Genomic DNA, 26,210 nt, shown 5'->3' with positions numbered 1-26,210 from the left:
GAGCCTGGAGTTATTTGTTTTGCCTACCAAGGCTGGCTGGTGAGCCCTCGGGATCTCCACCACTCAAATCTCACTCACAGTGGTGAGTCTCCACCACTCAGCCCCACCCCTGTACCAGAGTTACAGATGTGTGCCACTGCCGTGCCCAACTAATATGAACGGTGGGATCTAAAGTCAGTTCTGCATGCTGGAACAGCAAGCACTTGAGGTACTAGGCCAATTCTTAGGCTTTTTCTTGTGTTCTTGGAGTTCTTTGGGAAATGTCGCTGCTCATGTCTAGATTGTAAAGTGTCTTAATAAGCACCTCTAACTAAGTTAAAGTTTTAGGTCTTTCATTAGGGTCTTTGGTCCACCTTTAATTATTTCTTTGTGCAGGGTGACAAATAATAGATTTAGTGTTCATTTTTCTCATGTGAATATTCTGTTTTCCCAGCAATATTTGTTAAAATGATTGTCATTTCTTTCTCTATTGTAATGTTAAAATTAGGTGGCTTCAGCTTTATAGAATAAGTCACTGTAAATATAAAGAAATGGTGAAAGATCTACTAGGCAGATATTATGTAAAAGAAAACTGGTTGCTACATTAATTTCAGATATACCAAATATTATGGTAATAAAAATAATCAGAAATAAAAGGAAGTATTACTTGAGATGAAGGAGTAAATTTTTCAAAATGATATAATAATCCTTACTATGTATATGTCAAATAATATAACATGAAGACATCAGGTAAAATGTATTATATAACAGCAAAAAGAAAAATATCTTTTATTGCAGCTGGACATTTTAACAGTCCTCTCCAAGTAATAGATGCAGCAAGAACAAAAGTGGTAAACACACAATTACCTCAGAGCTCAATTAACCACATATAATAAACATCTACAGACGACGTCACCTACCATCAGGACTCAACCTCACATGGCACATTCATCAAAGCAAACCATGCAGTGCACAATAAACGAACCTTAACTTATTTAAAATACAGAAACAAAACAATGTTTTCATAACACATAGAACTAAATAAACTAAAAATTAAGAACAGAAAGATGCATCATCTTCCAAATACACAGAGACAACCACCTTTGTGAGTACACAAATAGGTGAATTAAAGAAATAATAAGAGAAATCCACAAATATCTGGAATTATAGGAAAATGAGAATATATCTTAGGAAAACATGTGGGATACAATGAAAACAGTGCTTGGAGAGAAATTTATATTTTCCAATTCTTTGACTCAATGGAAGAGGAAAAGTCCCAAATGAATAAACTAGCATCCATATTAAGAAACACACAAACACACACACACACACACACACACACACACGTTAAAGTACAAAATAAGCAGAAAATAGTAAAAAACTTAATTTTAATTTTAATTTCAACATTCAGGATCTGGGGCAGGCAATCTTGTGAGTTGAAGGCAACCCTGGTCGCTATAGTGAGTTTCAAGCCAATCAGGAATACATAGTAAGATCTTGTCTCAGAAAAGTAAATAAATAACCAGGGCATTTCAGAAATGAGGAAACAGGTTATTTAATTTCAGAAATCAAAAAGCAAAAATACTGTGATTTTTATTGACAATAAAATGATAAGGAAAAAATTATGAAAACCTCTCTGATCCAAAATTATAATAAACTGGAATCCAAAATTATAATAGATAAACTTAAACAATTCATTGAACAATCCATCAAAAGTTCCAAAAATAATAAACTTTCTCAATAAACCTACATTTGCTAAACATTTTGAGTCAAGAACTGATAACTTTTCCTAAGAGATTAAAGCATCTAACTCACACGGGTTCACTTGTGAATTCTACCGTTTAAGGAAAAATTTCAACAGTTATGTTCAGTCTTTAACAGAGGATTGAAACAGATGGAATACTTCTTAATCCATTGCTGGCTGCCAGCATTACTTTAACTTCAAAACCAGACAAAAATATTACAACAAAAGAAAATTATAGACAAATTGTTCCTCATAACTGTAGATGTGAAACTACTCAACACAATATTAGCTGTTGGGCCTCTTGAGGCCCAGAGTAACTTACTGAGCCTAACTTGAGTTTGGTGAGGCCCAGTGTAACCTCCTGAGCCTAACTTGAGTTAGAAGAGGAGCGACTCCTCTGCCCAGCCACCGCTGACGTAGCATGATATTATTGGCCCTTATTCCTTACTCCACCTCACCCCATCCCAAGACTCCTGCCCACTACCTCAGCACTATATAAGTCCTGATGCAATAAAGTGGGATACTGCTTCAATAGACTCCCAGCTCAGTGTGTTCCTTGGGGTGGGGATGGGGTGCTTGGATCATTTCACACTCACAATCCCGCCCCCTACAGCCCTAGGGAAAGACTGGTGGGACAGGCTCTGCCTCAGCCCTATCTGCTAGAGAACCCAGCAATGGAGAACCCAACAATTAGCAAATTTAGTCTTACGTCTAAAACATAGTGTTACAGGCCCTGGCACTTGTCAGTCGACGGATAGAACTAGAAGTCATTCTGTCACATCAAATAAGCCAGGCTTAAGTGGAAATTATTTTTTCTCTTATGCATAATTTAGGCTTAAAATTTTATGTGTAGAGAGATACTTGCTATTATCTCCCTGTGTGTTTAAGTCATAAATTTAGGCAAAAGATCACAAGACAGGAAAAAGGGGGATATTAAGGAAAGGGGAGAAAGGCAAGGGTATTGGGATACATGTGACATAAAAGGGAAACAGAGGAGGTAGGATCTGGGGCCAAAAGGATCAGTCAAGGGTGGGGAAGGGGAAGGAGAAGGGGAAAAACAAATGAGAAGGGACAATGACTGGTGAGCATGGCAATTCCATAAGAAACACACTGCACAATAACCTAAAGAAACAAAATATAAAACTATTTTTAAAACATCATGTCATTAAAACACAGTTAGAGGTGCTAGGTATATTGGTATGGATGCACAACTCCAGCGCTTCAAGGACAGAGGCTGCAAGTTAGAGGTCAGTTTGGGCTACAGAGTGAGATCTATACTCTGAAATTAAAAAGAGAAAAGAAAAGAAAAGAAATGTGGACAAAAAAACCAAAAAATCTTGAATTTATAGATTCAACGCATCCCTTAAATCATGTAAAGGCATTTTACAAGAATAATTTATTCAAAATTGTTTATGTACAGACAAAAAATTCAGAGTAGCAATACAATATTAAAGGGGCACTAAAATATTAAAGGCAAACAAAACCAAAACAACTTGACCACCGTTTCCTGTACTACAGTAACCAAGACAGTGGTACTTGTGAAAAAAACAAAATGAACCAATGCAAGAGATTTTTTTCAAATGGAGCTCTAGCAACTAGACATCTCCACTGAAATGAAGAATGAACCAAGACAAATACACCTAGGCATGAAAATTGCTTTGGAAAGTCCAACGTAGAAAACTAAACTGTTCTATCTAAGATACCTCAAAAGTAGTTATTATAGACGCCTTTCTAGCACACAAGAGATGGAGACAGGAAAATAAGGGGTTCAAAACTAGCCCTAAGCTAAAAGAAAGAAAAGAAGGAAGGCAGGAAAGGAGGGACGGAGGGAGAAAGAAGGAACGCAAGATCACACCCGTAAAATTATTCTTACATGTAAACTTGCTTACCTGCCAATGATCTATGATTATTTATGCCCTTGAACATGCAATAGCATATAAATATTCAATGTCTGAAATTCCCCTGTAATATGAAACTTATGCGCAATACTTTTATCTATCTCTAGTTTAACTTTTAAGCTGTTCCAAGTAGACTCACATCAAGCGTTACTTAATAAAGAGCAGAAGAAAAATGGTAAAATCACAAGGACTTGTTGAGTCCACATCACAATCTAGGCATTCTACTAGATGCTGCTTCTCATTATTCCCAAGATCCCGGATACTGGGAATATAAAAATATATAAAAACAATATGTACTGTGCCAGGCGATAGCGGCACACACCTTTAATCCCAGTACTCCCAGAAGGCAGATGCTGACAGATCTCTGTGCATTTGAGACCAGTCTAGTCTACAGAGCCAGTTCCAGGACAGGCTCAAAAGTTACACAGAGAAACCCTGTCTTGAATAAAAAACCAACAACAACAACAAAAAGTGTGTGTGTGTGTGCATACATGCATGCACGCGTACATTACTATAAATTATATTAGGCTTTAGTATCTTAAATAATGTATATTTATGTATATTGTGAGAATATGCCATGTATGTGGGGTGCTCAGAGATGCCAGAAGAGGGAGTTGATTGCCCTAGAACTGGAGTTACAGGCAGCTGTGAGCTCCCCTCTTAATATCTGGCCACCAAACTCAGGTCCTCTGGAAAAGCAGCAAGTGCTCTTACCCACTGAACCATCTCTGTAGCTTAGTCTGGGCTAGTTTCCGACTCGGATGATAGACAGCTGCTTATGGCTCGGGGATGCCGCCAAAGGATATGACACTGACTTCACAACCAACATTCTCCAAGAGAAAGCAGTGACTCAGGACAGTGCTAGGCAGCAGCTGGCAGAGAAAGATGCTGTGCTTCTATTGAGATGTCAAATCTAAGCCCCATCTTCTGACTTAGTCACCGAGATTAAGCCTTGCCTGCAGGTCTAGAATTACCTTACTTTGAGTATCTGTCCTCATCCTTAATCTTTTTCTTTTCCATAGTGAAATAAAATTTACCAAACAATAGGGAAAAAAAAGATAGTGTACTCAGTTGATTCTGTACAATTATGTTGACACTGGTAACTAGGATGATTACCACTTAAAAAGACAACCAACTTAGATCAAACCAATAATGGCTTGACTACATTTAAATTTCTACTGTTAAAGATCTAAAGCAACTATCCTAAAACTCATCAGAGGGAAGAGAAGGTAGATTCCATATGTAAATTGTGTTTTGCTCTACTCAGAGGCCACTTTTTAACTTTAACCAAAGCCTAACTTAAAGGGCGCTAGTACATTAAGGATAATAAAGGCTGTTGGCACGGTTAAGGGTGGACAGAATCTTACTACTGAGGGGAGAGATAATGATCTTTGTTCTGCAACTAGCAGCTCCAAATGATCGCAGGGCTGGTTTGTTTTGTTTTCTCTTCTTTTAAATGAAAGAGAGAGAGAAAGAGAAAGAGAGAGAGGGAGAGAGAGAGAGAGAGAGAGAGAGAGAGAGAGAGAGAGAAGAAGAAAGAAAGAAAGAAAGAAAGAAAGAAAGAAAGAAAGAAAGAAAGAAAGAAAGAAAGAAAGAGCGAACCATACCCCCGCCCTGCTATTGCCCTCACCTTTCTTGGTTATTTTCTGTTTCATTTCCTGATGCTCAGTGCCACACTAAGACAAGTAGCCCGTGCCAGCATTGCGCTAGTGTTTCCCTCTCTGTAAAGGAATGATCATCCACACCTCCCTCCATGGGAGCACACCTTCTCCCTTACATGGCGACACTAAAGTTCCAACTGATAACTGGATACCTGGGGACTGGGCAAGGCCTATGAGGAGGACGGTAGCAGAGGATAAAATGGATATGAGCAACTCATGCTGTCTGGATGTTTGGACATACCATGTCAAACTGGTTAATGTGAACAATGAATGTGATATTGAAGGAGAAAAAATAAGATTTTTTTTAAAAAAAAAAAAATCCCAGCACTTGAGAGACAGAAACAGAAAGATTGTAAGCTCAGAATCTGTCACAGCTACACAGGAGATCTGAAGTCAGCCCCGGCTACATAAGGCTGTTTCACAAAACAAAACACAAAATAGAAAGAAACCACACAACTTGTACCATGGGGGAATAACATATAAAGTCTTCCCATGTACTGGCAGCCCATTTTAATGTAATCTAGATTATCCAGAGAAGAAACACCCTGGAAATGGAATGAAGTGTGTCCTAGACTATCAATTTCTCCAGGCATCTGCTGCGTGGCCAAAAGTTTTCCTGGGGAGACGCAACCCACATGTCTACTCATCCCAGACAGGGAGTCTGTGACAGACCAAAGTACAGATGCCACCACTGACCAACTTGGAGAATGAGTTTTCCTGGGGTTACTTACAGCAGTAGAAAAGAATGAAAGATAGCCACATCACCAGAGCTCACCCCACTAACTAACAAAAGCTGGGTACCTGAAGCACACTTCAGGCAGTCCTTTGGAGATTGGCCTTTCCAAGTGACTCTGATCCTAAACTTCCTTCTAGGTAGCTGCTCCTGTCTGCGAGTCTTCTTTGCAGGTTGGCTTATCTGAGACCCTTTACAGTTTTGATTGCTTACTCTGGCAGGGAGGGGCAAAGCAAATCCGGTCAGTGTCCTTTCCAGGTGCTTCAGTGGGTCTGGGCCTCTTGTTTGGTTTTTTGTTTGGTTGGTTTTTGTCTGTCTGTTTTTCAAGACAGGGTTTCTCTGTAGCTTTGGAGCCTGTCCTAGAACTAGCTCTTGTAGACCAGGCTGGCCTTGAACTCACAGAGATCCACCTGCCTCTGCCTCCCCAGTGCTGGGATTAAAGGCATGCGCCACCACCACAGGGCACAGGGCTTGGGTCTTCATCCAGGCAGCTAGGCTGCTCTCTCAGTCTGATTTGCAGCTTTTATTGTTTACTTAGGCAGGAAGGGGCCTAGTGAATCTGTTCAGTTTCAGGGACTTTCTGAAGCTATTTTGAGTTGTTTACCTTGTGGCTTAAGGAGCTTCCCTCTGAGTTGAAATGTTTAGTCTCCAGGAAACTGTTACACACGAGCTTCTGAAAGAGGCAAACCAATTCCTGTCCTCAGGGAATAATTCCGCGGTGAGATTTCTTCAGGATGATGAGCACAAATTCTGAAGTGATTTGTGGCATGAAGAGGTATGACACCAAGCCAAAGAATCCAAGATGGACCTATCCATTTAATGGCCACGCTATAGAACTCCTTTAAAATCTCAAGAAGTAGAAGTCCATAGGAATCCAACCACATGGGCTGGCACTCACAAAACTGGATGCAATGTTACAAAGAACTGAACAGAAATTTAGGAAGTAAAAGATAAAAGTTGATAGCCTCAGCCTAGACAGATGGCTCAGTGATTAAGAAGGTCCCCACCACTGACATCAGATGCCTGGCAACCACCCTTAACTGCAAGCTCCAGGGAATCTGACACCCTTGACCTCCTGGATACCTGAACTTACATGAACATATGCACATGGACACTCACATAATTAAAAATAAAATTTAAAATCTTCATAACCTATAGCTTTCTGAAATATGATCTACAGAACAAAAGCAGGAATATGAATATTAATTGTAATTTCTGCACTTTGTCACTAAAAGGAGACTTGTGGGCAGACATGAACACACAGGGAGAGTCATCAACTTGAATGGATCATGTGGCAGGCAATTTAACATGATTTCGAATAAGAACTGGTGGAGTCCCTAAAGTAGACCACCATCCTCACTGTGGTAGGCCATCCATGACCCAACCTGTTCACCGAACTTAGACAGAAGATAGTTGTTGCCTTCTTTTTCTTGTCTTACTGTTTGAACTGAGATGTCTCGTCTTATTTAAAATGAATTTTTAGGCTGGGATTAACACAGCTCCACCTCATTCTCAAGCCTTGTGATAGCTAACCTTAATTGTGAACCTGACACCCTAGATTCACTTGGGACAGTCTAGATCAGGTGCACCTGTGGGTGTGTCTGTGGGGATTATCTTGATCATGTTCACTGAATGAAAAGACCCACCTATTGTGGGTGGCACCATCCCTAAGCACAGGATCCTGACCTATGTACAAGCATGAAAAATTCAGCAAGCACAAACACGCATGTCTTCATTCTCTCTGATCTTGACTGTGGATGTGACCAGCTACTTTGGTTTCCTCCATCTTTGTTTCCCATAATCATGGACTGTCAGCCCGGAATTATGAGCTCAACAAACGTGTTCTCCTTTAACTTGCTTCTGTTACAGTCATTCATCAAAGAGATGGGAAATCAAATTAAGGCAGGCCTTTATGATAGCACTGAATTACTGCACCTCCACATCTACTGTGTCTCCATCTTGAGAGGGCAAGTGATACGGCTTCTCAGGCTTTGTAGTCATTTGGACTGATTCACAGTATTGCAGCTAATTAGTCAGTCACTCCCATGAGGCTCTGTTTGCTGAAGAAGTCCAACACACTAGCCTTCCCTGTCCTCATTTTTCTAGATTGTATTAGTGTTCAAAATGTCATAATAAGTTATTACTAATATTTGGATACAGTCCTATGTTTTGGTAAGTACAACTTAGTCACTTTCATATCTATTTCTCAGTAGCAGCATGCTACTTTCTGAAGTCCCAGAAATATCCTGCTGGGTTTTTTTTCATTTTAAAAGAAATCACGTAGTGCACACAGTAATGTATTATTTATGAGAACCGGGTGAGGCAGACACCACAGAGGATACTATTTATACCCTGCATTCCAGAAGGCAGAGCCCAATGCCCCTGTGCACAAAACTAAGAATGCCAACACAACCAATGGAATACTAAATCTTAGATCTCATACTTGGTACTGGTAGGTATTTTGTTTTCCTATGTTATTGTAATGATCTGGAAAAATACCTGTCCACATTTCAGACATCCTGCAGTGTTCTTTTTAAAGGTCCTTTCCTCATACCTGGTCATGCTAGCACATCCGTGTGGATGACTGTCTCTAATGAAAGGATACCCTTCATCTCTGAGGATGTGGGCAGTGGCCCTCTGTTGCTAATATGTGGTATAAAAAGCTACAAGGCTATGATTCATTTTCTAAGGTAAAAGATGGAAACTTTCATAAAATTTGTTTTGTTTTTTGATGCAGGGACTCATGCTGTAGATCAGGCTATCCTGGATCTCTCTATGTAGTCCATGCTAGCCTTGAACTCATGGTACCATCCTGTAGTAGGTTTTTGTTTGCTATACACACAAACACATACACACACACACACACACACACACACACACACACACACACATACACTTGTTGGGGCCCTGTCACCCAGATCCCAAATAAATACACAGAAACTTATTCTTACTTATAAATACCAAGTTTTAGCTTGGCTTGTTTCTAGCCAACTTTTCTAACTTAAATTATCCCATTTCTCTTTAACTATATTTTGCCTGTGGGCTTTTTAACCTTTCTGTATTCTATATTCTTTCTTTCCTTCTTACTTTGTGGCTAGCTGGGTGACTGGGTAGCTGGCTTTTGACATCCCCCTCTTCTCCTTTTTTCACTCTTTGCTCTTTCTCTTTTTTTTTTTCTCTCTCCTGCCTAGCTATTGGCCCTTCAGCTCTTTATTAGACCAATCAGGTGTTTAGACAGGCAACATAATACAGCTTTACAGAGTTTAACAAATACAACACAGAAGAATATAATATTTCTTTGCATCATTAAACAAATGTTTCTCAGCACCAATGAATGTAACACATCTTTGATATTCCACAATACCCTCCTGTCTTTCAGTCTCCCAAGTGTTGAAATCACATCTCAGTCTCCCAAGTGTTGAAATCACATCTCAGTCTCCCAAGTGTTGAAATCACAGGAGTGGGTCACCCCACTTAGTTTCAGAAATGCATTATTATTGATCTCACCTTAATGTTTCCATGGTAACAAAACAACAAAAAATGTGACAAGAAATTCTAATGGCAAGGATATCTTTACTATTGAAAACCACCTTAAAATAACTCTAGGATTATAGAAAGGTAGTTCTATCACACATTTATCTCTCCATGTTCTACCTCTATCTCCTAGGCCAGTAGCAAGAGAGCTTGGTGGCTGGCAACACAGGAGCAGCCCACAGTATTTTCGTACACTGAGGTAGAGTTTGAAAAGCCCCATCCCTTAGGGCAGCCAACTTCTGGGTTGTCTGGTACCAACTGCTCATTACAGGATGCCTGGCTTTGTTCCATCCTCCATTTTTAACTCATGTTGCTCTATACTGAAAGAGTTTAGTAATATATTGTTAAAGGCTCTTTATAGTATTGTGGAGCACTCCTATAATCTCACCACAGACACAAGGAGATGACTGTCAGTTCAAGGTTAGCTGGAGACACATGGTGGGCTTTGAGCTAGTCTCATAGCAAGACCCTGATCCCAAATTAATTAATAGAAAAATATTTTCCTGTGAAAACCAGAGTGAGGCATGTCTTCATCTACACAGTTTTGTTATGATGACCACACAGCACCAAGAAAATGAAAAAAACTATGAATTCATAGGATCCTCTTCATTTAAAATAGCTACGAGCTTGTACTTAATATCAGCACTCCAGACACAGAGGCAAGCAGATCCCTGTGAGTTCAAAGCCATCCTAGTTTATGTAGTAGATTCTAGACCTGCCACAGCTATAATCGTGAGACTCTGTCTCACATAGATAGAAAGACAGACAGACAGATAGATGAATAAATAAATAACAAAGAATAAAAATAAAAGATCTGTGCTATTGACAAAGACAAACATCACATTTTAGTATAATAAGTAGAATCAGGATTTAACAAAATATACATATGAAAGTACAAGGGGCTATTTAGGAAGAGAGAGGAGACAAGTTCATGTGAGCTAGGTTTGCCTTTGTATCCCCAGTGCTGTTGACAGGGATTGCTATACTGCAGCATCCAATGAACGGCAATATGTGTGCTTGTTAACATAGGTTTCTGTCCTACCTGGTCCCACAGCCATTTAGCCTCCAAAGAAATACACAGAAGTCTACATTAATTATAAACTGATTGGCCTAGTAGCTTAGGCTTCTTATCAACTCTTATAACTTAAATTAGCCCATAGTACTTATCTGTACCATGCGGATTGCTACCTTTTCTGGCGAGGCAGTCACATCTTGCTTGCTCTGTGTCTGGCTTCCTCTGTTTCTGGGTGACAACTGCAGACTGAATCTTTCCTCTTCCCAGGATTCTCCTGTTCTCATTGTCCCACCTCTACTTCCTGTTTGGTTGCCCTGCCTATACTTCCTTTCCGACTACCGGCCAATCAGTATTTTATTAAACAAGTACAAGAAAAAAATCTTTACAGGGTAAAACCATTGTCCCACAGCATGTGCTTATAGGTAGAAGGAATTAATAGTGCAAATGCTAGAGTTCCAAACTAAATCTCATAACAAGCTTAAGGATGCAGACCCTTCCTTGTCATCTACAGAGGTCAGATTCCTCAGGGAAGTTTGAGAAATACCAGTGTGACTAAATTATCTGAGAGTTATTGAAAAAAAAAAACCTATCTCTCTGAGGGTGATGGAGTGAGAAATCAAAACTAACCTCTATTTAAGATATAAGGCACTTTGTGGGCTGGAAAGATGGCTCAGTAGCTAAAAGTGTACAGCCAGATGGTCAGAGTTCAGTTCCTAGACCTATGCTGGCAGCTTTCAACTGCCTGTAATGCCAGTTCAAGGGAGTTCTCATTCCTTGTGCCTCTATGGACACCTGCACTGAAGTTCACATAATTAACAATAAAAATAAATCTCCTTTTTAAAAAGCTGTTTTAAAAGCAGCTTACAAATGTAGAAATCAAAGTAATCAAAAAAGTAATCAAAAATATTGTTTCAGAAAACAAACAATTTTTTAACAAAATTCTGCAAACAATTTTTTAACAAAACCTTGATTATTTTTTAAAAGCAAATGTTTTAAATGTAAGGAAAAATACAGACTATGTTAAGCAAAAGTAATATTAATAAAAGATGAAATAAAATTTAAAACAAAATAATTATCAGAGACAAAAAGAATTTACTAATTACAATACCAAATCAACAAGAACATAATTCAAAGTTATATGTGCCCCAAAAATCACAACTTAAATTTCATTAAGTAAAATTTGGATAGGAAACATATTTTAGATGTGACTTATTTATCAAAAATAGAAAATATGATAGATTATAATCACATATAAACCTTGTTTTATAATCTTATGGAGTATTGGGAGGCAGAGGCAGGCAAATCTCTGGTCCACAGACTGAGTTCTAGGACAGCCAGTGTTACACAAAGAAAAGCTGTCTCAGGAAAAAAGGAGTATATTTTATATATTTAAGGAGTTTATTTTGAACACTTGAAGTATATATAGCACTGACTAAAGAATTATTTAATGTTTGAAAATTAAGAAGGACATATTTACCTTATGTATTTACCTTATGTGTCATATATGCCTTATGTATCAAAGAATAAATCAAAGTGAAAATTAAAAATATCATACTAAAATAAAACATATCAAAACTTAGGGGATAAGATATATGGTTTATAAACAATAGAATATTTAACACTCAAAATATGAGAAATATGCTCAAAATATGAGAAGGAAAGCTAGCAGTATTCACAAATCACAGAAGTGATTGAGCTAGAAATCTAAAAGATTGCCCAAAGGATCAATAGAAATTCATTGAAGCCTCTGGATGAGCAATAATCAACTGTATTTTCATATGAAGACAAAACTGTCTTTGTTACTGACCAACTGCTCTGAAGGGACACCATGAAACACACTCTTCCATAATACCCATGGGTTTCCTTACAGGTTCAGAGAATTAGTCCATTATCATGATGTCAGGAAGCATGGTAGTGGGCAAGCACACACGGTACACAGAGAAAGACTCTGGACCTAGTTTGAGCTCCTGAACTCCCCACCCAGACTCCAAGTGACATACTTCCTCCAACAATGCCACACCTCCAGATCCTTGCTAAGGAGTTCTACATTCAAACATATGAGCTTGAGGGCCATTCTCATTCGAACCCCCACAAAAACTAATTAAAGAAATAAAATTACAAATACCTTTACAATAACACTATAATATCAAGAAATAGATATATGTGTATACATACAAGAATTAGTATAGATGTATGTACATCAGTATTATATGTGTATGTACACATATATGCATATAAAAGTTTCTTATATATGCATATATATGAATTCTTAAAGAAAACTACAGTATATTACTAAGTAAATTAAAAATGATTTAAATAAATTTCATTTTCGAGCTAGGTTTATGAGTTGTTAACTATATTGAGAACCTCAATATTGTTGTTATATCAACTCTATTTTCATTGATAGTGATCTGTAAAATCATTAAAGGAGTGGAGAAAAGGTGTGTGTGCGTGTGTGTGTGTGTGCGTGTGTGTGTGTGTATATGCACATGTTCATGTGATTTGACAAGCTGATTCCAAAATTTATGTGAAGATTCAAGAGTAAAAATAATCAATAATCATGTTTAGCCTTAGAAAGGAAATATAATACCATAGATATACATTTCAAACTTTGTAACTAGGACAGTTTGGTACTGGAACAAACACAAACAAATAGACCAAGACAAATAAACAATAAATCAAGTCACACATATAGTTGTCTAAATTGCAGAAAATCTCTACTGTCATACAGAATGGATATGGTGGTTATCAGTAGAGCACATATTTTGCGATCTACTCAGTTAATGGAATAATACATGACAATATACACATGTGGAATTCTATCTAGAACAACATGAATCAATCTCTGAAATATATTTTGAATCCAGATGTTTAGAGAAATGTGGGGGAAGCAAAAGGTACCTATGACACTAGACATACCAGTTTTCTTTGAAGAGATTTATGAACTACAAGAGACATGAAACAATTTTTGGATTTATTAATAATGTATATTTTTATTTGGATGATTATCCCTTGTTGGAGTGTGTGTGTGTGTGTGTGTGTGTGTGTGTGTGTGTGTGCGCGCGCATAACTGTGCCAAGCTTAGCAATGCATCTCTAGGAAGAGGGGAAATGAAAGGAAGGAGTAGAAAAAGGTAGAGAAAGAGAGAGAATTATAAAAGAAAATTAAGAAGTAACCAAAGGAATGAAACTAACAAAATCTCAGGAGAATTTTAAGGAGAGAATGGCCAGCAGGGCTGGGGAAGGAAAAGTCAGAGTACCGTTGGGTTTAGTACAAGACATCCACCATTGAGAAGCATTATTGCGAAGGAAGGGACAAAGTAGTTTTCGGTGAATCAAAAGGAAGCATCGCAAGAACTATAATATATTAAGTTCCAATCCAGGCAGGAAAGGAAGGCTAACTTGGAAAGAATGAATAAGACTGGGGTATTTCATTAAGTGAAAATGAGGCCATAGATTATTGATCAATATTCACAAAAATAGATCTCCAGTCCATTGAAACCTAACTGAATTCCATGTGCTGAGTTCAGCCAGAAAATCTCTTTTTTGTTTTGTTTTGTTTGGTTTTGGTTTAGTTTTTATTTTAATCAAAAGAGAGACTATATGAAATACAGAAACTCACAATGAATAACATTTTAATTTGTCAACTCTTTATTAAAAATTAGCCAACCATCGAGGAATCTGTTCAGCATTTCTAGCTAAGAGAAAGTTTATAGAATTATTTGCCTTGAAATTGCATACCAACCTACAGTACTAAACTGAGAAATTCAGTTGTTCTTTGTCTACAAAGCAACATGCAATTATGTTCTTTGATAAATGCAAAATGCTAACATTTTTCTAGTTCCATGAATTTTGTTATTGTTACAGATGTTTTGGTTATCTTTTTTCTAAATCCTTTTATTTTTCTGAAGATTTACAGCAACCAAAAGACACAAGTTTGCTTTATAATGTACTATAGCCTAGTGTGCAACATTATGCTTATGAGTATAATACAAATTAAATAAATAGTTTAAAGTTTCAGCCTTACTAGTAACACCAGGAATAGGCACACACATGCATGCACAGACACACAAACACACACATGAGCACATGCGCAAACACGCACAAACGCACACCCACCGAACACATCAGCTTTCCCTCCCAGAAAGAATACAATACTTACTATAATGTGCTGATAAGGATCTATGAATGACATCTTGGCCTGAGCTGCAGAGATTCTCACACTTTCCTGGACTTTTCTGGGACGCTTAGCTTCTTTAAAGCCTGAAAAACAAACACTCATCATCACTAAGTGTCATTCTGGATCCTGTTCCAAGATGTAAACGACGGGGAGTAGATATGTTGGGCAATGAAAGCATACCTGAGTGGATCGGGTGGACTGAACTCTCTGCATATGTGCTAAACACACACACACACACACACACACACACACACTCAGACGCACCTTGTAGGGAGATGCTAAGCATATATTGATGCTACTGTTTAACTTCCATATTGATTTGTTTAATTTTTTTCAAAAGTTTTGTTGCTGCTGATTTGGTTTACTTCCATTTGTTAAGTATATGATGAGCCATTTCCTGAATTTCAGAAAATTAAAATTGTTTTTTGAGAGACTGGAAAGATGGCTGAGCCCTTAACAGCACTTCCCAGCACCCCTATGAGGCATCTCACAACCACCAGAAACTCCAGCTATAAGACATATGATGCCCGCTTTTGACCTTCATGGATATCTACACTCACTAGCACAAGCACACACTTACATACATATATTTTACTTGAAGTGGGTTTCTCTTTGTAGCCCTGGATGTCCTTGAATTTGTAGACCAGGCTGGTCTCAAACTCAGAGATCCACTTCCTAAGGGCTGGGATTAAAGGCATATGCCACCATGCAAAGATTTAGTAGAAATAATAATTTATAGAAAAAGTACTCTGAATATTTTTCCATACGTGCTCATATTAAATTAAGATAAAAAATATTCAGTGAATGAGATATGCAGTCTGCTGAAGAAAAAAGCCGTCAATGCTCTTACACAGCTGTGACACCCTGCAAGTAAGATGTGTCCCTGGGTGTAATAGGGGAATGACTGTTATAAAGGTGCCATTTTATTTCTTATGATTTGTTGAAGGCCAGCTTCACAGGAGGGAATTTAGGTCTGGTACTCTCAACCTGGTCAAAACTCCATGACTGAGGAAGTCAGAGGTCCTGGGAGAGTGCCTACTCTGTTATTTTGTTATACAGGCATATAAAACTGACTTCTAAATAAAACTACATATTAGTGCTGATCTCAAGCCTTGTTTGATAAGTTTCTTTTTGTAGTGGAGGCAGCATTTTTAATTGGTCAAAGTGCTGAGAACAACTGGCTGCTAAATTCTTTGCCCTTAACGGGGCATCCCTAAAGCTCAGGGAACATTCTGGAAGAGGAAGCAGAAAGAATATAAGAGCCGAAGGTTGGGAAAGAATATGTGAAACACTGTCTACTGAAAATGACATGGCTCTTGTACTTATGGACCCACAGCAACAGTGGCTACCTGCTAATACCAAGCTCATCAATATTTCATCATGGTTGGAGAGGGTCTCATAAGGCCTGAACTCAATATATAGGTGGGCTTGAATTCTTGGTTCCCCTGTCTCCAACTTCCTAGGGCTGGGATTAAAATGTTACAGCACCATGCCCAACTTAAACATAACTATATTTATTTTTTATTTTCTTACATTTATTTATTTGTGCATGAGAGACACTGTGTGTGTGTGTGTGTGTGTGTGTGTGTGTGTGTGTGTGTGTGTGTGTGTTAATGTGCCATAGTCAAAGGGAAGCTCAAAGGAGTCATTCTTCTACCATGTGGGTAGAAGGCCTAATTCACGTGACCAGGCTTGGAGTCAAGCACATTAACCTACCAAGTCATCTCACTGGCCCTGCTAATTACACATTTCTATCAGACTGAAGATATATACAGCATTTTAAATCAACTTTAATCAAAGTGAAACCAAGCCATCATTCTGATTTTCTTTCAATAAACCAATATAAAGTTGTTATGGGATTTATATGTGTGTGTTGATTTTGTTTATGTTTTAAATTGCCCTACTTAAAAGTTAGAAGTTTGCTAGGCATGGCAGAACACACATTCCTAGCACTCAGCAGTAGAGGCAAGAGCATCAGGTATTCAAGTCCATCACAGGTTTCATGGGATTTTGTCTCAACTTTTTCTCCCTATCAAAAAAAGATTTTGATGATAAAGGAGCCTATCATCAAGTATCTCTGTGCTAGAGTTTCAATGTTTGACCCCACCAAAGCTCATTTTGATATTAAGTTTCCAAAAGCCAGACGTAGAGGCACACACATATAATGCCAACATTTGGGAGCAAGATATGATCTATTCAAGAATTTCAGGTCATCTGCTGTTATGGAGTTTGAAGTCATCCTGGGCTACATAAAATCCTGTATTTAAACTTTAAAAAGAAGACAGATGCGATCATTAATGTGGTGGTTTGAAAGAAAATGGCCCTCAAAGGGAATGGCATTATTAAGAGGTGTGGCCTTATTAGAGTAGGTATAGTCTTGTTGAAGGAAGTGTGCCACTGTGGGGATGGGATTCGAGGTTTCCTGTGCTCAAGCTACACCCAGAGTCTCAAACCACTTTCTTTTGCCTGCCGATCAAGATGCGAGTACCCCAGCTCCTTCTCCAGCACCATGTCTGCCTTCATGCTGTCATGTCCTATCGTGATAATAATGGACTGAACCTCTGAACTGTAACCCAGCCCCAATTAAATGCTTTCCTTTATGAGAGTTGCCATGGTCATGGTGTCTCTTCACAGCAACAGAAACCCTAACTAAAACAGCTAATGTCAGAATACTCAGAATATTAGGCTTCTGCCTCAGCTCCTTCCTCTGGGTTCCTGCTTTGAATTCCTGCCCTGGACTCCCTAGATGATGAGCTGTAACATGGACTTGGAAGCCGAATAAACTATTTGCTCCTCTGGTTGCATGTTCTCTTATCATAGCAATAAAAAAGCAGGCTAAGACAGTGGTGCTAATAGCTAGCCTCAGGTTGTAAATCACAACTCTGTCTTACTCTGCTAGTCAATGCTGATGCATGTTTCTCTTTTTCCTCTTACTACTTCTCCTGATTATCCACATATCACAAACATACCACCAGGATTATTTCGCTGTTGGGTTATGCTATGCCTCTGTCTTGCCTCTAAGTACTCTTGACATAGCATTTAAAATGGAAGGAAGGAATGACCTTATTAAAAGACAGGCAAAATTATCCAATATGGGATAATTTGTGACTCTTGTATTTATGTTATAGATATGTATTTCTCGTGTTACAAATTCATTAGTTGATAGAATCCTATTTAGCATTTACCATTACCAGGATTTTTAAGCTACTGCTATTATATTTTATCTCCAGTAAGTAATAGTAACACCCAGGTATCGTAATAAATACTCTTAATAGTAGCACCCAAAATGCTGAGGCAGTACAATCAGCAAATCAAGGTCAATCTGTGCAACATAGTGAATTCCAGGACATCCTGGGCAACTTAGCCAAATTTTTAAAAAAGTAAAATAAATAAAAGCCAACAGAGGCTGGTAAGATGGTTTTTAAATTAAAAGCTGTCTGGTCTTCTGCTCTTGTAATTCTTAGCAGCACATAGGGTGGCTCATAACCACCTGTAAATCCAGCTGAAAGGGATCCAACACTGTCTTCTGGACTTTTCTAGCACCTATACTTAAATGTGCACTTACTTCTATGCAGACAAAAACATACACACATAATTAAATTTTAAAGTAATAAATAAGGCAAAAAATGATAAACATAATTGACCTCTTATTATAACTGATGTTTCTGCATTTATATTTCTGTGTGTTCAAAGTATATTTACACAATAAAGATGGAATATCTCCTTATGAATACCACATTAGAAAATAAGGAGAAATTGAACTGGTTCCTATTTAGAGGTTTTACACCTACTGACTAGCATTAAAGGTATTGGAAAGTACTATGCACATTAACAAAGAAGAAAAGTAATCATCACTCAGCCATAAACCCTGCAACCTACAACAGTGACTGAAAGATATACTGATCTAACAGTTATAAATGTTATAGAACTAACCAGCCACTGTTTTTAATCGGATTTAAGACTCATTCTATAAGATGGAACCCAAACCTGACACTACAAAAGTGGAAAAGAAACTGAGGCTAAATAAGTCGTGGGCCCTAAAGGAAAATTTTCTACTATTATTCTGCTAAATGAACATAGCAATAAAATGACTCCTAAAGACACATTATTATATCCATAGATGAGTATATCACTAAACCCTCATCAGAGAAGCTTATTCTTGTAATTAATAGCAATTACAGAAACCTACAACTGGACAATGCTCAGAGAGTGAAAGACTTTGGGGAACTCAACACTCAATGGGATGATGTCAAACACTCAAGGTTCAGGGATCTATGGGGAAGGAAAAGGGAACAAGTGTAAGGGACAAGGCTGGCAGATGACCAAGGAAACAGTGTCTTCCAGAATCAACAAGGCTAACACACTTATGAACTCATGGAGACTGTGACAACATACGCAACACCTGCATAAGTACAAACAAGACAAAATCTCAGCACTGAGAAGGGGAAACAGATACAGAGTTCTACACCTAGATAAGAAGCTACTTACAATTGATTCCTTCTGAGAAAAGAATAGTAGTTTTCCCCAATAGAATTTCACTGAGTATAAACTACACTCCATGGCAACAACATGCCAGGAAAGAGTTGGCTAACACAAGACAGACTCCATGGTTTTTTATGTGCTTTTTGTCTTGTTTTGTTTGGGTACTTTTTTTGTCTTACTAGGGTTTGGTTGTTATACTGGACATGATCCATTAAGAAATCTACAGAAGTAAAGAGGGTTATGACTGCTATTCTCACCAAAATTGTTCCTGTTAGAAACTGTGGGTGGGCTGTGAGGAAGTTCCGTGGTAGAATGTTTGCATAGCACGTGTGTGGCCCTCAGACTTCTATAGCGGTTCCCTTTACAAACTGCAGCTTTAGAAAAATATAAACATTTCTCTGTGGACATCTGTTCTTTCATGCAACCATTATGTCATTGCTAAGTCCAAACCTCTGCTAGGCACTAGGATGCAGTGAACAAGGCAGAGCTCATGCCTCACGCAAACCTAGAAATGGTAGAGTTAGCAAGGAATGCAGTTCTGTGCGACACCTAATGCTTCTATATTGCTAAAAGCAGTATCACTCCCTCAGATTGGTGTCTTTGGTTGGAAAGGCACCCTGAAATATACCTCCTTTGTGAAAGTATTCAAGGTGCCCTTCCAACAAAAGACACCAATCCTAGGAAGTGATACTGCTTTAAGCAATGTAGAAGCATCAGGTGTCACGCAACACTGCATTCTTTGCTTCCTCCACAATCTCTACATTCTTAACTTGATCAGTAAATGAGTCTTTTATACTTGCTTACTGAAAGTTAAAACAGAAAACCCTTTTTCTACCATACATGGGTACATAGATGTACAAAACGTATATGGAAACGGGCTTAACACGATACTTTAACTAAAAACAACGTAGACTATTTGTGGTGCCCCATATGATTGAAGTCTAAGAGCAGTCCACCAAGTTGATTTCATGACTCAACACTGTTTGGCAAACACTGATCTAAAAGATATCAAGATTAGATTTTAATCTACTACGTCATTCTCATCCCATTTTTTTTCCTCTTTTCTATTTAAAACCATTCCTTTCCTCAAATGTAGGCTGCTCTCCTGAATGAAAAGCTATAACCTACCTCTTCTGTCCATCACTTATTTAACAAACACTCAACTAGAATATTCAGCTACAGTATAGCAATCATATTCCAAAGTCCCAAGAGTAAAGTGATAATTGAACTAGCGGGCATCTCTGTAGGAACTCAGATTCTACAAAGAGAAAATCGATAATGCAAGAGGAAAAAGCAAGAGTCTCCTAAGGCTAGGCTCTGGAAAGGGGTCGGTCACAAAGGGTGACAGAGTGAGCTTAGAATATAATGTTCTCAGCAGGCATGAAGAGGAAGTGAGAGGAGTCCTGTGGCTGGTAAATAAAAACCAAAGCAAAAGTGGTTGAATGTGAGGTTAGATAGCAAATAGGGCCAGATCCCAGAGGCCTCTGTAGACAGCAATTGTACACCAGCTAAACTAGACACAAGTTTCAGAGCTCAGCTTCAAGGTCACTGCCACAGAGAAACTATCTGCAACCTTCAGAGTATGTTCGATTCTGTTTGTATTTTAGACTTCTTTAAGCCTTTCATTCCTCTTCCAACATGCCTGCCTGCCTTTCAGGAACTAAAGACAGACCATGTTTAGCTTGTCTGTGCAGCCGTTCTGTGTGCATAGCATGGTGCCTACAAGACAGCAGATCCAGGATAAAGATGTGTTGAATAGATGAACGTGTGATGGACAGAACTAAGAATGCCAAGAGCGTTCACGAAGGAAGTTCTCACAATAACACTTTTTCAGTGTTCCTCTTGTTCATGCCTAGCTATATTTAAATAGCAAAAGATGCTATAAATGAGTCTCTACTTTAAAAAATAAAAAGAGGAACGAGTAAAATTCCACAAGAAGTGAGATGACGACTCATTTTGAGGAAATCTGTTGCCGGGGCCCAAAGCCTGATGTCAGCAATTTTATTTCCTCTTTCCATATCCAGTAACTCCATTCATAACTACCGTGTTCACCATCCAAATATCAGCCAAAACCACATCCTCCAGCCAGACCTGGACAGAGACTTTCCTGGTACTCAAGTCAAAGGCAGGAAATGTACTCCAGGTAGTTAACTGGTTAATCACACAACCAATATTCTCTCTTAAATTTTTGCATTATTCTTTGGTAATTTCATACATGTATACAACTAATATTAATAAATCCTCCTCATCTCTCTTTGTCCCATCCTCTCTCAAACTACAAGGTTAAGAACTACAAGATAACTAGATATTAGGCAAACATGACTCATGGCATTAATCCTTTAGCCCTAGAACAACTTCCTTTTTTTTCTTTTCTCCTTTAATTCTATCCAAGTCTAAACTTTTTCCTGCCCTTATGAAACTTCAGGCTGCCTTAAAGACTTCGGTTAACTTTTGCAATAAACAAAAATGAACTCATCGATTTAGATGCCAGGTTCATTTAGAGTGAAAGCCAGGACCAATTGCGGGAAGGGAAAAGTGTGGTCACTGACTTCTTTCCTCCTCCCTTCCTCTGATCTAATATTTCTGCTCTATTTTCATTTGTTTTGCTGGGGTGAAATACCCTTACACAAAGAAACTTAGAGGAGGCCAGGGCTTATTCAGTTTACTATCACAGGCTTCTGCCCATCACTGAGGGGCAGCCAAGGTGGGAAATCAAACAGTCACATGCATCCATACTCCAATCCCCAGAAGCAAATAAACTGGAGATGCACATTTGTATCCTAGTACTAGGAAGACAAAAGCAGGGAGATCAGTAGTCCAAGGTCATCTTCAGCTACAAGAGTTTGAAGTCAGTTTGTGCTACATGGGACTCTGTCTCAGAAACAAAGCAAAACGTCAACCAAAAACAACAACAACAACAACCCACTCACAATATGTAGAGTATACCAATAACCCATTTTTTTATTCTTTTTAATCTTAACAAAACTATTTTAGAGTCTTGGTTAAAGCTTCCAATTGAGGGTTGAGTATCGAGTTAGATTAACTTCTAGAATAGCAGAGAAAAGAATTTGCAAAGTTCTTGCTGTAGAAACATTGACAAAGCAGAAATGTCACAACCAATCACTTAAGAACCCTGAAACTAATGAAAGAACACAGGACAAATGAACAGCATTTTTCCAGTCTACCAAGAACCAGACAATGGAGGTCTGTGACATTTTAGGAAGGCCTTCCCCTTCCCCTCCCCAGTTCCTCAGCATGAAGTTCCAACCAGGAAGGTAGGGCAGCCTTGAGAATGCACAGCTCTGCCACCTTGCTGGTTAGAACTGGACAGAACATGGAAAATTCCATACCCCAGAAGTTGTCAGAGAAAGCAAAGATCACAGACAAGAACACCAGATAATTCTTATACTAGCATGGCATTCACACTCTTGGGGACAAGACAATAGACCACCCAGAAAGTTAAAAATGACAAACAGAGGCATGTCTGAGGCTCCATGGACAACCCCCAAACACAACAGAGAGAGAAAGGTTGGTTGAGAGAGAACTTGGTAAGGTCCAGCTTATTCCTGATGTGCTGAAAGAAGGTGAGCGTGGATATGCTATGTGAGGGTCCCACACAGAGAAGAAAATGTAGGCAGGGACTTATAAACTCCCTGAACTTAGAAAGCATTCTCCAAGCCACGTGCAAGTCAGACATCATAGCAGAGAAGTGCTCATTTAAGATGCTTAAGTAAATCTTTGTCAAACACTGGCTGACAACTAAGCCTTGTTAACCCAGACATAAGCCTGGGAAAACAACACAGAAAGTAAAAGCAAGAAGGTGGGTAATAAATTGAGGTCACTAAAACAAATTAACAGTTGCAGCACGGTTAATAAAAACCCAGAGACAAAAGGTAGGGTTCAACTTGAAGGTTAGTAAAACAAAACAACCAGCTACTGGCTCTTACCTCTACCTCAGTCCAAAATGGTGATTCTGCCTCTACGAATCTCAGAATGAGACTGTGTGAGAGAGCTATCTCCTCCCGTCTTATATTCCTCTCTACGGCTGGGATTAAAGGCATATGCTGTTCAGTTTCTCTGGCAAACTTGTGTAGCTACTGGGATTAAATGTGTGTGTCACCACTGCCTGGTCTGTAAGGCTGGCCAGTGGGGCTATTTTACTCTCTGATCTTCAGCAAGGTTTATTTATTAAAATACAAATAAAATATTACTACAAACAGTAGCAATAACTTGCCCAAAAGAAATATCAGAATCGAAAGACACCATAATATATAATTTGATGTGCAACCTAGAATCATTTTCAAAATTGGCCATAAGAGGGTTGGTTCATCTGGTAAAGGCACCACCAGGCTTAAAGACCTGAGTTCAAACCCCAAGGCCCACATGGTAGAAGAACCTACTCCTGCTTGCTGTTCTTTGATGTCCTCCACACTCCACACAAACTCCTTGGAAAACAAACGCATAAATACACTAAACAAATAAATGTAATAAAAGTAACATAAACTTAAAAGCAAATAAATAAATTTTAAAAGGACACAAAACATTGTGAATCATACAACAAAAACTCCCAAGAAGAAAGAGAAGAAAAAATAGCAAAAAATAATGACTGAAATTTCCCTGATTTTGATTTTAAAAATATCAATAAAGCTGAGTTCCTCCAAACTGGATTGACACAAAGAAGACTGATGCTGAGACACAGAGCCAAACCATTGAAATTCAAAAATTATAAAGAATAAGTTTAAGCGCAAGAAAATAATAGCTGTTCATGCATGAGAAAATGAAAGATCAACAATTGACTTCTCATCAGAACCAATAGCATTCTGATGGCAGTGGGAACCACATGTCCAAAGTACTTAAAGAATCAAACTATTCCACCAAACATACCATAGCCAACAAACTATCTTTCAGAAATATGAACAGATATATCAGCATAGTAGTAAACAAAGAAAGAATAAACTAGGAAAAGATGCAGAACCTGAATCTAAAACTCTGTGTGTATGGGGGCAGTATTTACAAGTGTGTTTAGGATCCAGAAACTTTCTAGTTTATCAGGAAAAGAGAAGGAAGAAACCTTACAGGAGGTGAGAAACAAAGAGGGTGATGGAATACATACAATAAGAAAGGAAAAGGGAGTATTTACTGATGGAGAAAAGAGAACCAATTAGGAGGGAATAGTGGGAAGGGGAATGATGGGACAAAGTATAATGACTCATAAATGAAGACATCATGATGAAACCCATTATTTTGCATGCCAACTTAAAAACAATTGTAAAATGTTAAAGAACAGGAAATGCAGCTTAGTATTAGGACATTTGTCTAACATGCATGAGGCCTTGGGGGTCTGCAAGAAGGGAGAAAAGGAGGCAGAAAAGGAGGGAGGAAAGGAAGGAAGAAGGGAGGGAGTGAAGAAGGCTGAGGAGACAGGAAATAGTAAAGAACGTTCTTCAGGTTGAAAAGAATTGACAGTAGGCAATAACACAAATTTACACAAAGAGAAAGAAAGCGCCAGTAAAGTTAAAACTTTTAAAGACAAATATATCTTCCTTTTATATTTATTCCACAAAATGATAAAATTACACTAAGCAAATTTAAAGAGATTGTGTGTGTGTAGATTTCATATGTATCCATGAAAATTATAACACAGAGAGGGAAATGATAAATGTAGCAATTTTGGAGCAAGGGAAAGACACCAACTAGTCTGAACCCATAGGAGTAAATTAAGAATACCAGTCTCAGAAAAATGTAGAATAATATCAAATAGTCTGTAAACACAATTTTTAGTTTTATCTCTACAGTTTGTAAGAGGCATGAGTTTTATAGGAACATATTACAATGCTATAGCACTGGATTTATAACACATGAAGATACAATATATTGGAAAACAATAGCACAAATAAGAGAAGAATTGCAGCTACATGGAAAAATTACAGAACTAAGTTAATAGCTATATGAAGAAGATTGTAATAAGTTAATACATACAGCTTAATTCCTAGAACTACTAACAAACTCACTCAAACTATCATTGAAAAATTAACAAAATCATTTAAATGGATCACCAGACCCCTACCCCTCCTCAAAACAGAATCACCAGATTACAGAGTGCAGGGAGCAGAAGAATAAAAATGAGTAAATACAGAAATGAAATATAGAGAAACAGAAACTACAATGGCAGATGGAAACCCAAGCCTATTTCTAGTAACAATCAATGTGAAACTAGATGAGGTGTCACTTACCTGTAAACCTAACACTTGGTAGGCTGAGTCAGGAGACTTAAAGTTTCAAGATCAGCCTTGTTAGAGAGAACCCCGTGAGCTATTGTATCTGCTATTGGTTGCCCTCCAGAACTAAGTCATAAGTTCCTATTGCTTAAGGTACCACATACTTGGAAACAGAACAAAGGGAACTCAAACTGGAACTGAGTGGGATGCTTCTTCCTTTTAGCAAGCTAGATTTCAAAGCTTTAAAAGATACTGTGCAGGTTCTTGGACTGGTGGGAAAGCATTATCAATAGTCTCACTCAGTTATGGACCCTGTGTGTTGTATGACCAACCTGCAAGGTACAACAGTGACATGCCTCTTAGGGGTAATCATATACTTTCTAATTGGATTTGGGGTCTGCTCCATAGGAGAGAAGTCATGTCTGGTACTGTAAACATGATCAAAAGCCAGTGGTTGGTGAGGCTACAGATCTTGATGAGGATGACATCATGGTTTGGTTTGGTTTGGTTTCATAAGTAGACATGATGGTTTATCAAATTTATGTTTATCCCCATAAGTAGTGCTGGTGTCAGCTTTGATTAAGTAGCTTCCATTTTCAATGAATAGAGATGACGTATAAATTCACCACTGGTCAAAGTGCTAAGTGTCAGGCATCATTGAATGTTCAGCCATCCATAGCACCTTTCCCAAAGGCTAGGGAACATTGCAAAACAGAGGAAGGAAAGAACATAAGAGCCAGAGGAAGGGGTAGAGTGTGTGGAAGGCT

General features: G+C 38.3%; 1 protein-coding gene across 2 annotated transcripts in view; it reads right to left on the bottom strand.

Annotated features, from left to right (window-relative positions):
• Pla2g4a (phospholipase A2 group IVA) overlaps nucleotides 1–26,210 on the bottom strand; it is a 143,980-nt gene that overhangs the window by 100,290 nt on the left and 17,480 nt on the right. For both annotated transcript variants that reach the window (XM_048431007.3, XM_048431008.3), the window contains exon 2: nucleotides 14,726–14,826. In XM_048431007.3, coding sequence (XP_048286964.3) covers nucleotides 14,726–14,758 — 33 coding nt within the window. In that variant the 5' untranslated portion in view covers nucleotides 14,759–14,826. The remainder of the gene's footprint in view (nucleotides 1–14,725; nucleotides 14,827–26,210) is intronic.

Source organism: Myodes glareolus, chromosome 5 (genome assembly GCF_982192425.1).
Source record: "Myodes glareolus chromosome 5, mMyoGla1.1, whole genome shotgun sequence".
In the NCBI taxonomy this organism is placed as follows: domain Eukaryota; kingdom Metazoa; phylum Chordata; class Mammalia; order Rodentia; family Cricetidae; genus Myodes; species Myodes glareolus.
Note: the sequence above shows the minus strand (reverse complement) of the source record. Positions and strands in the feature narration are given on the sequence as shown.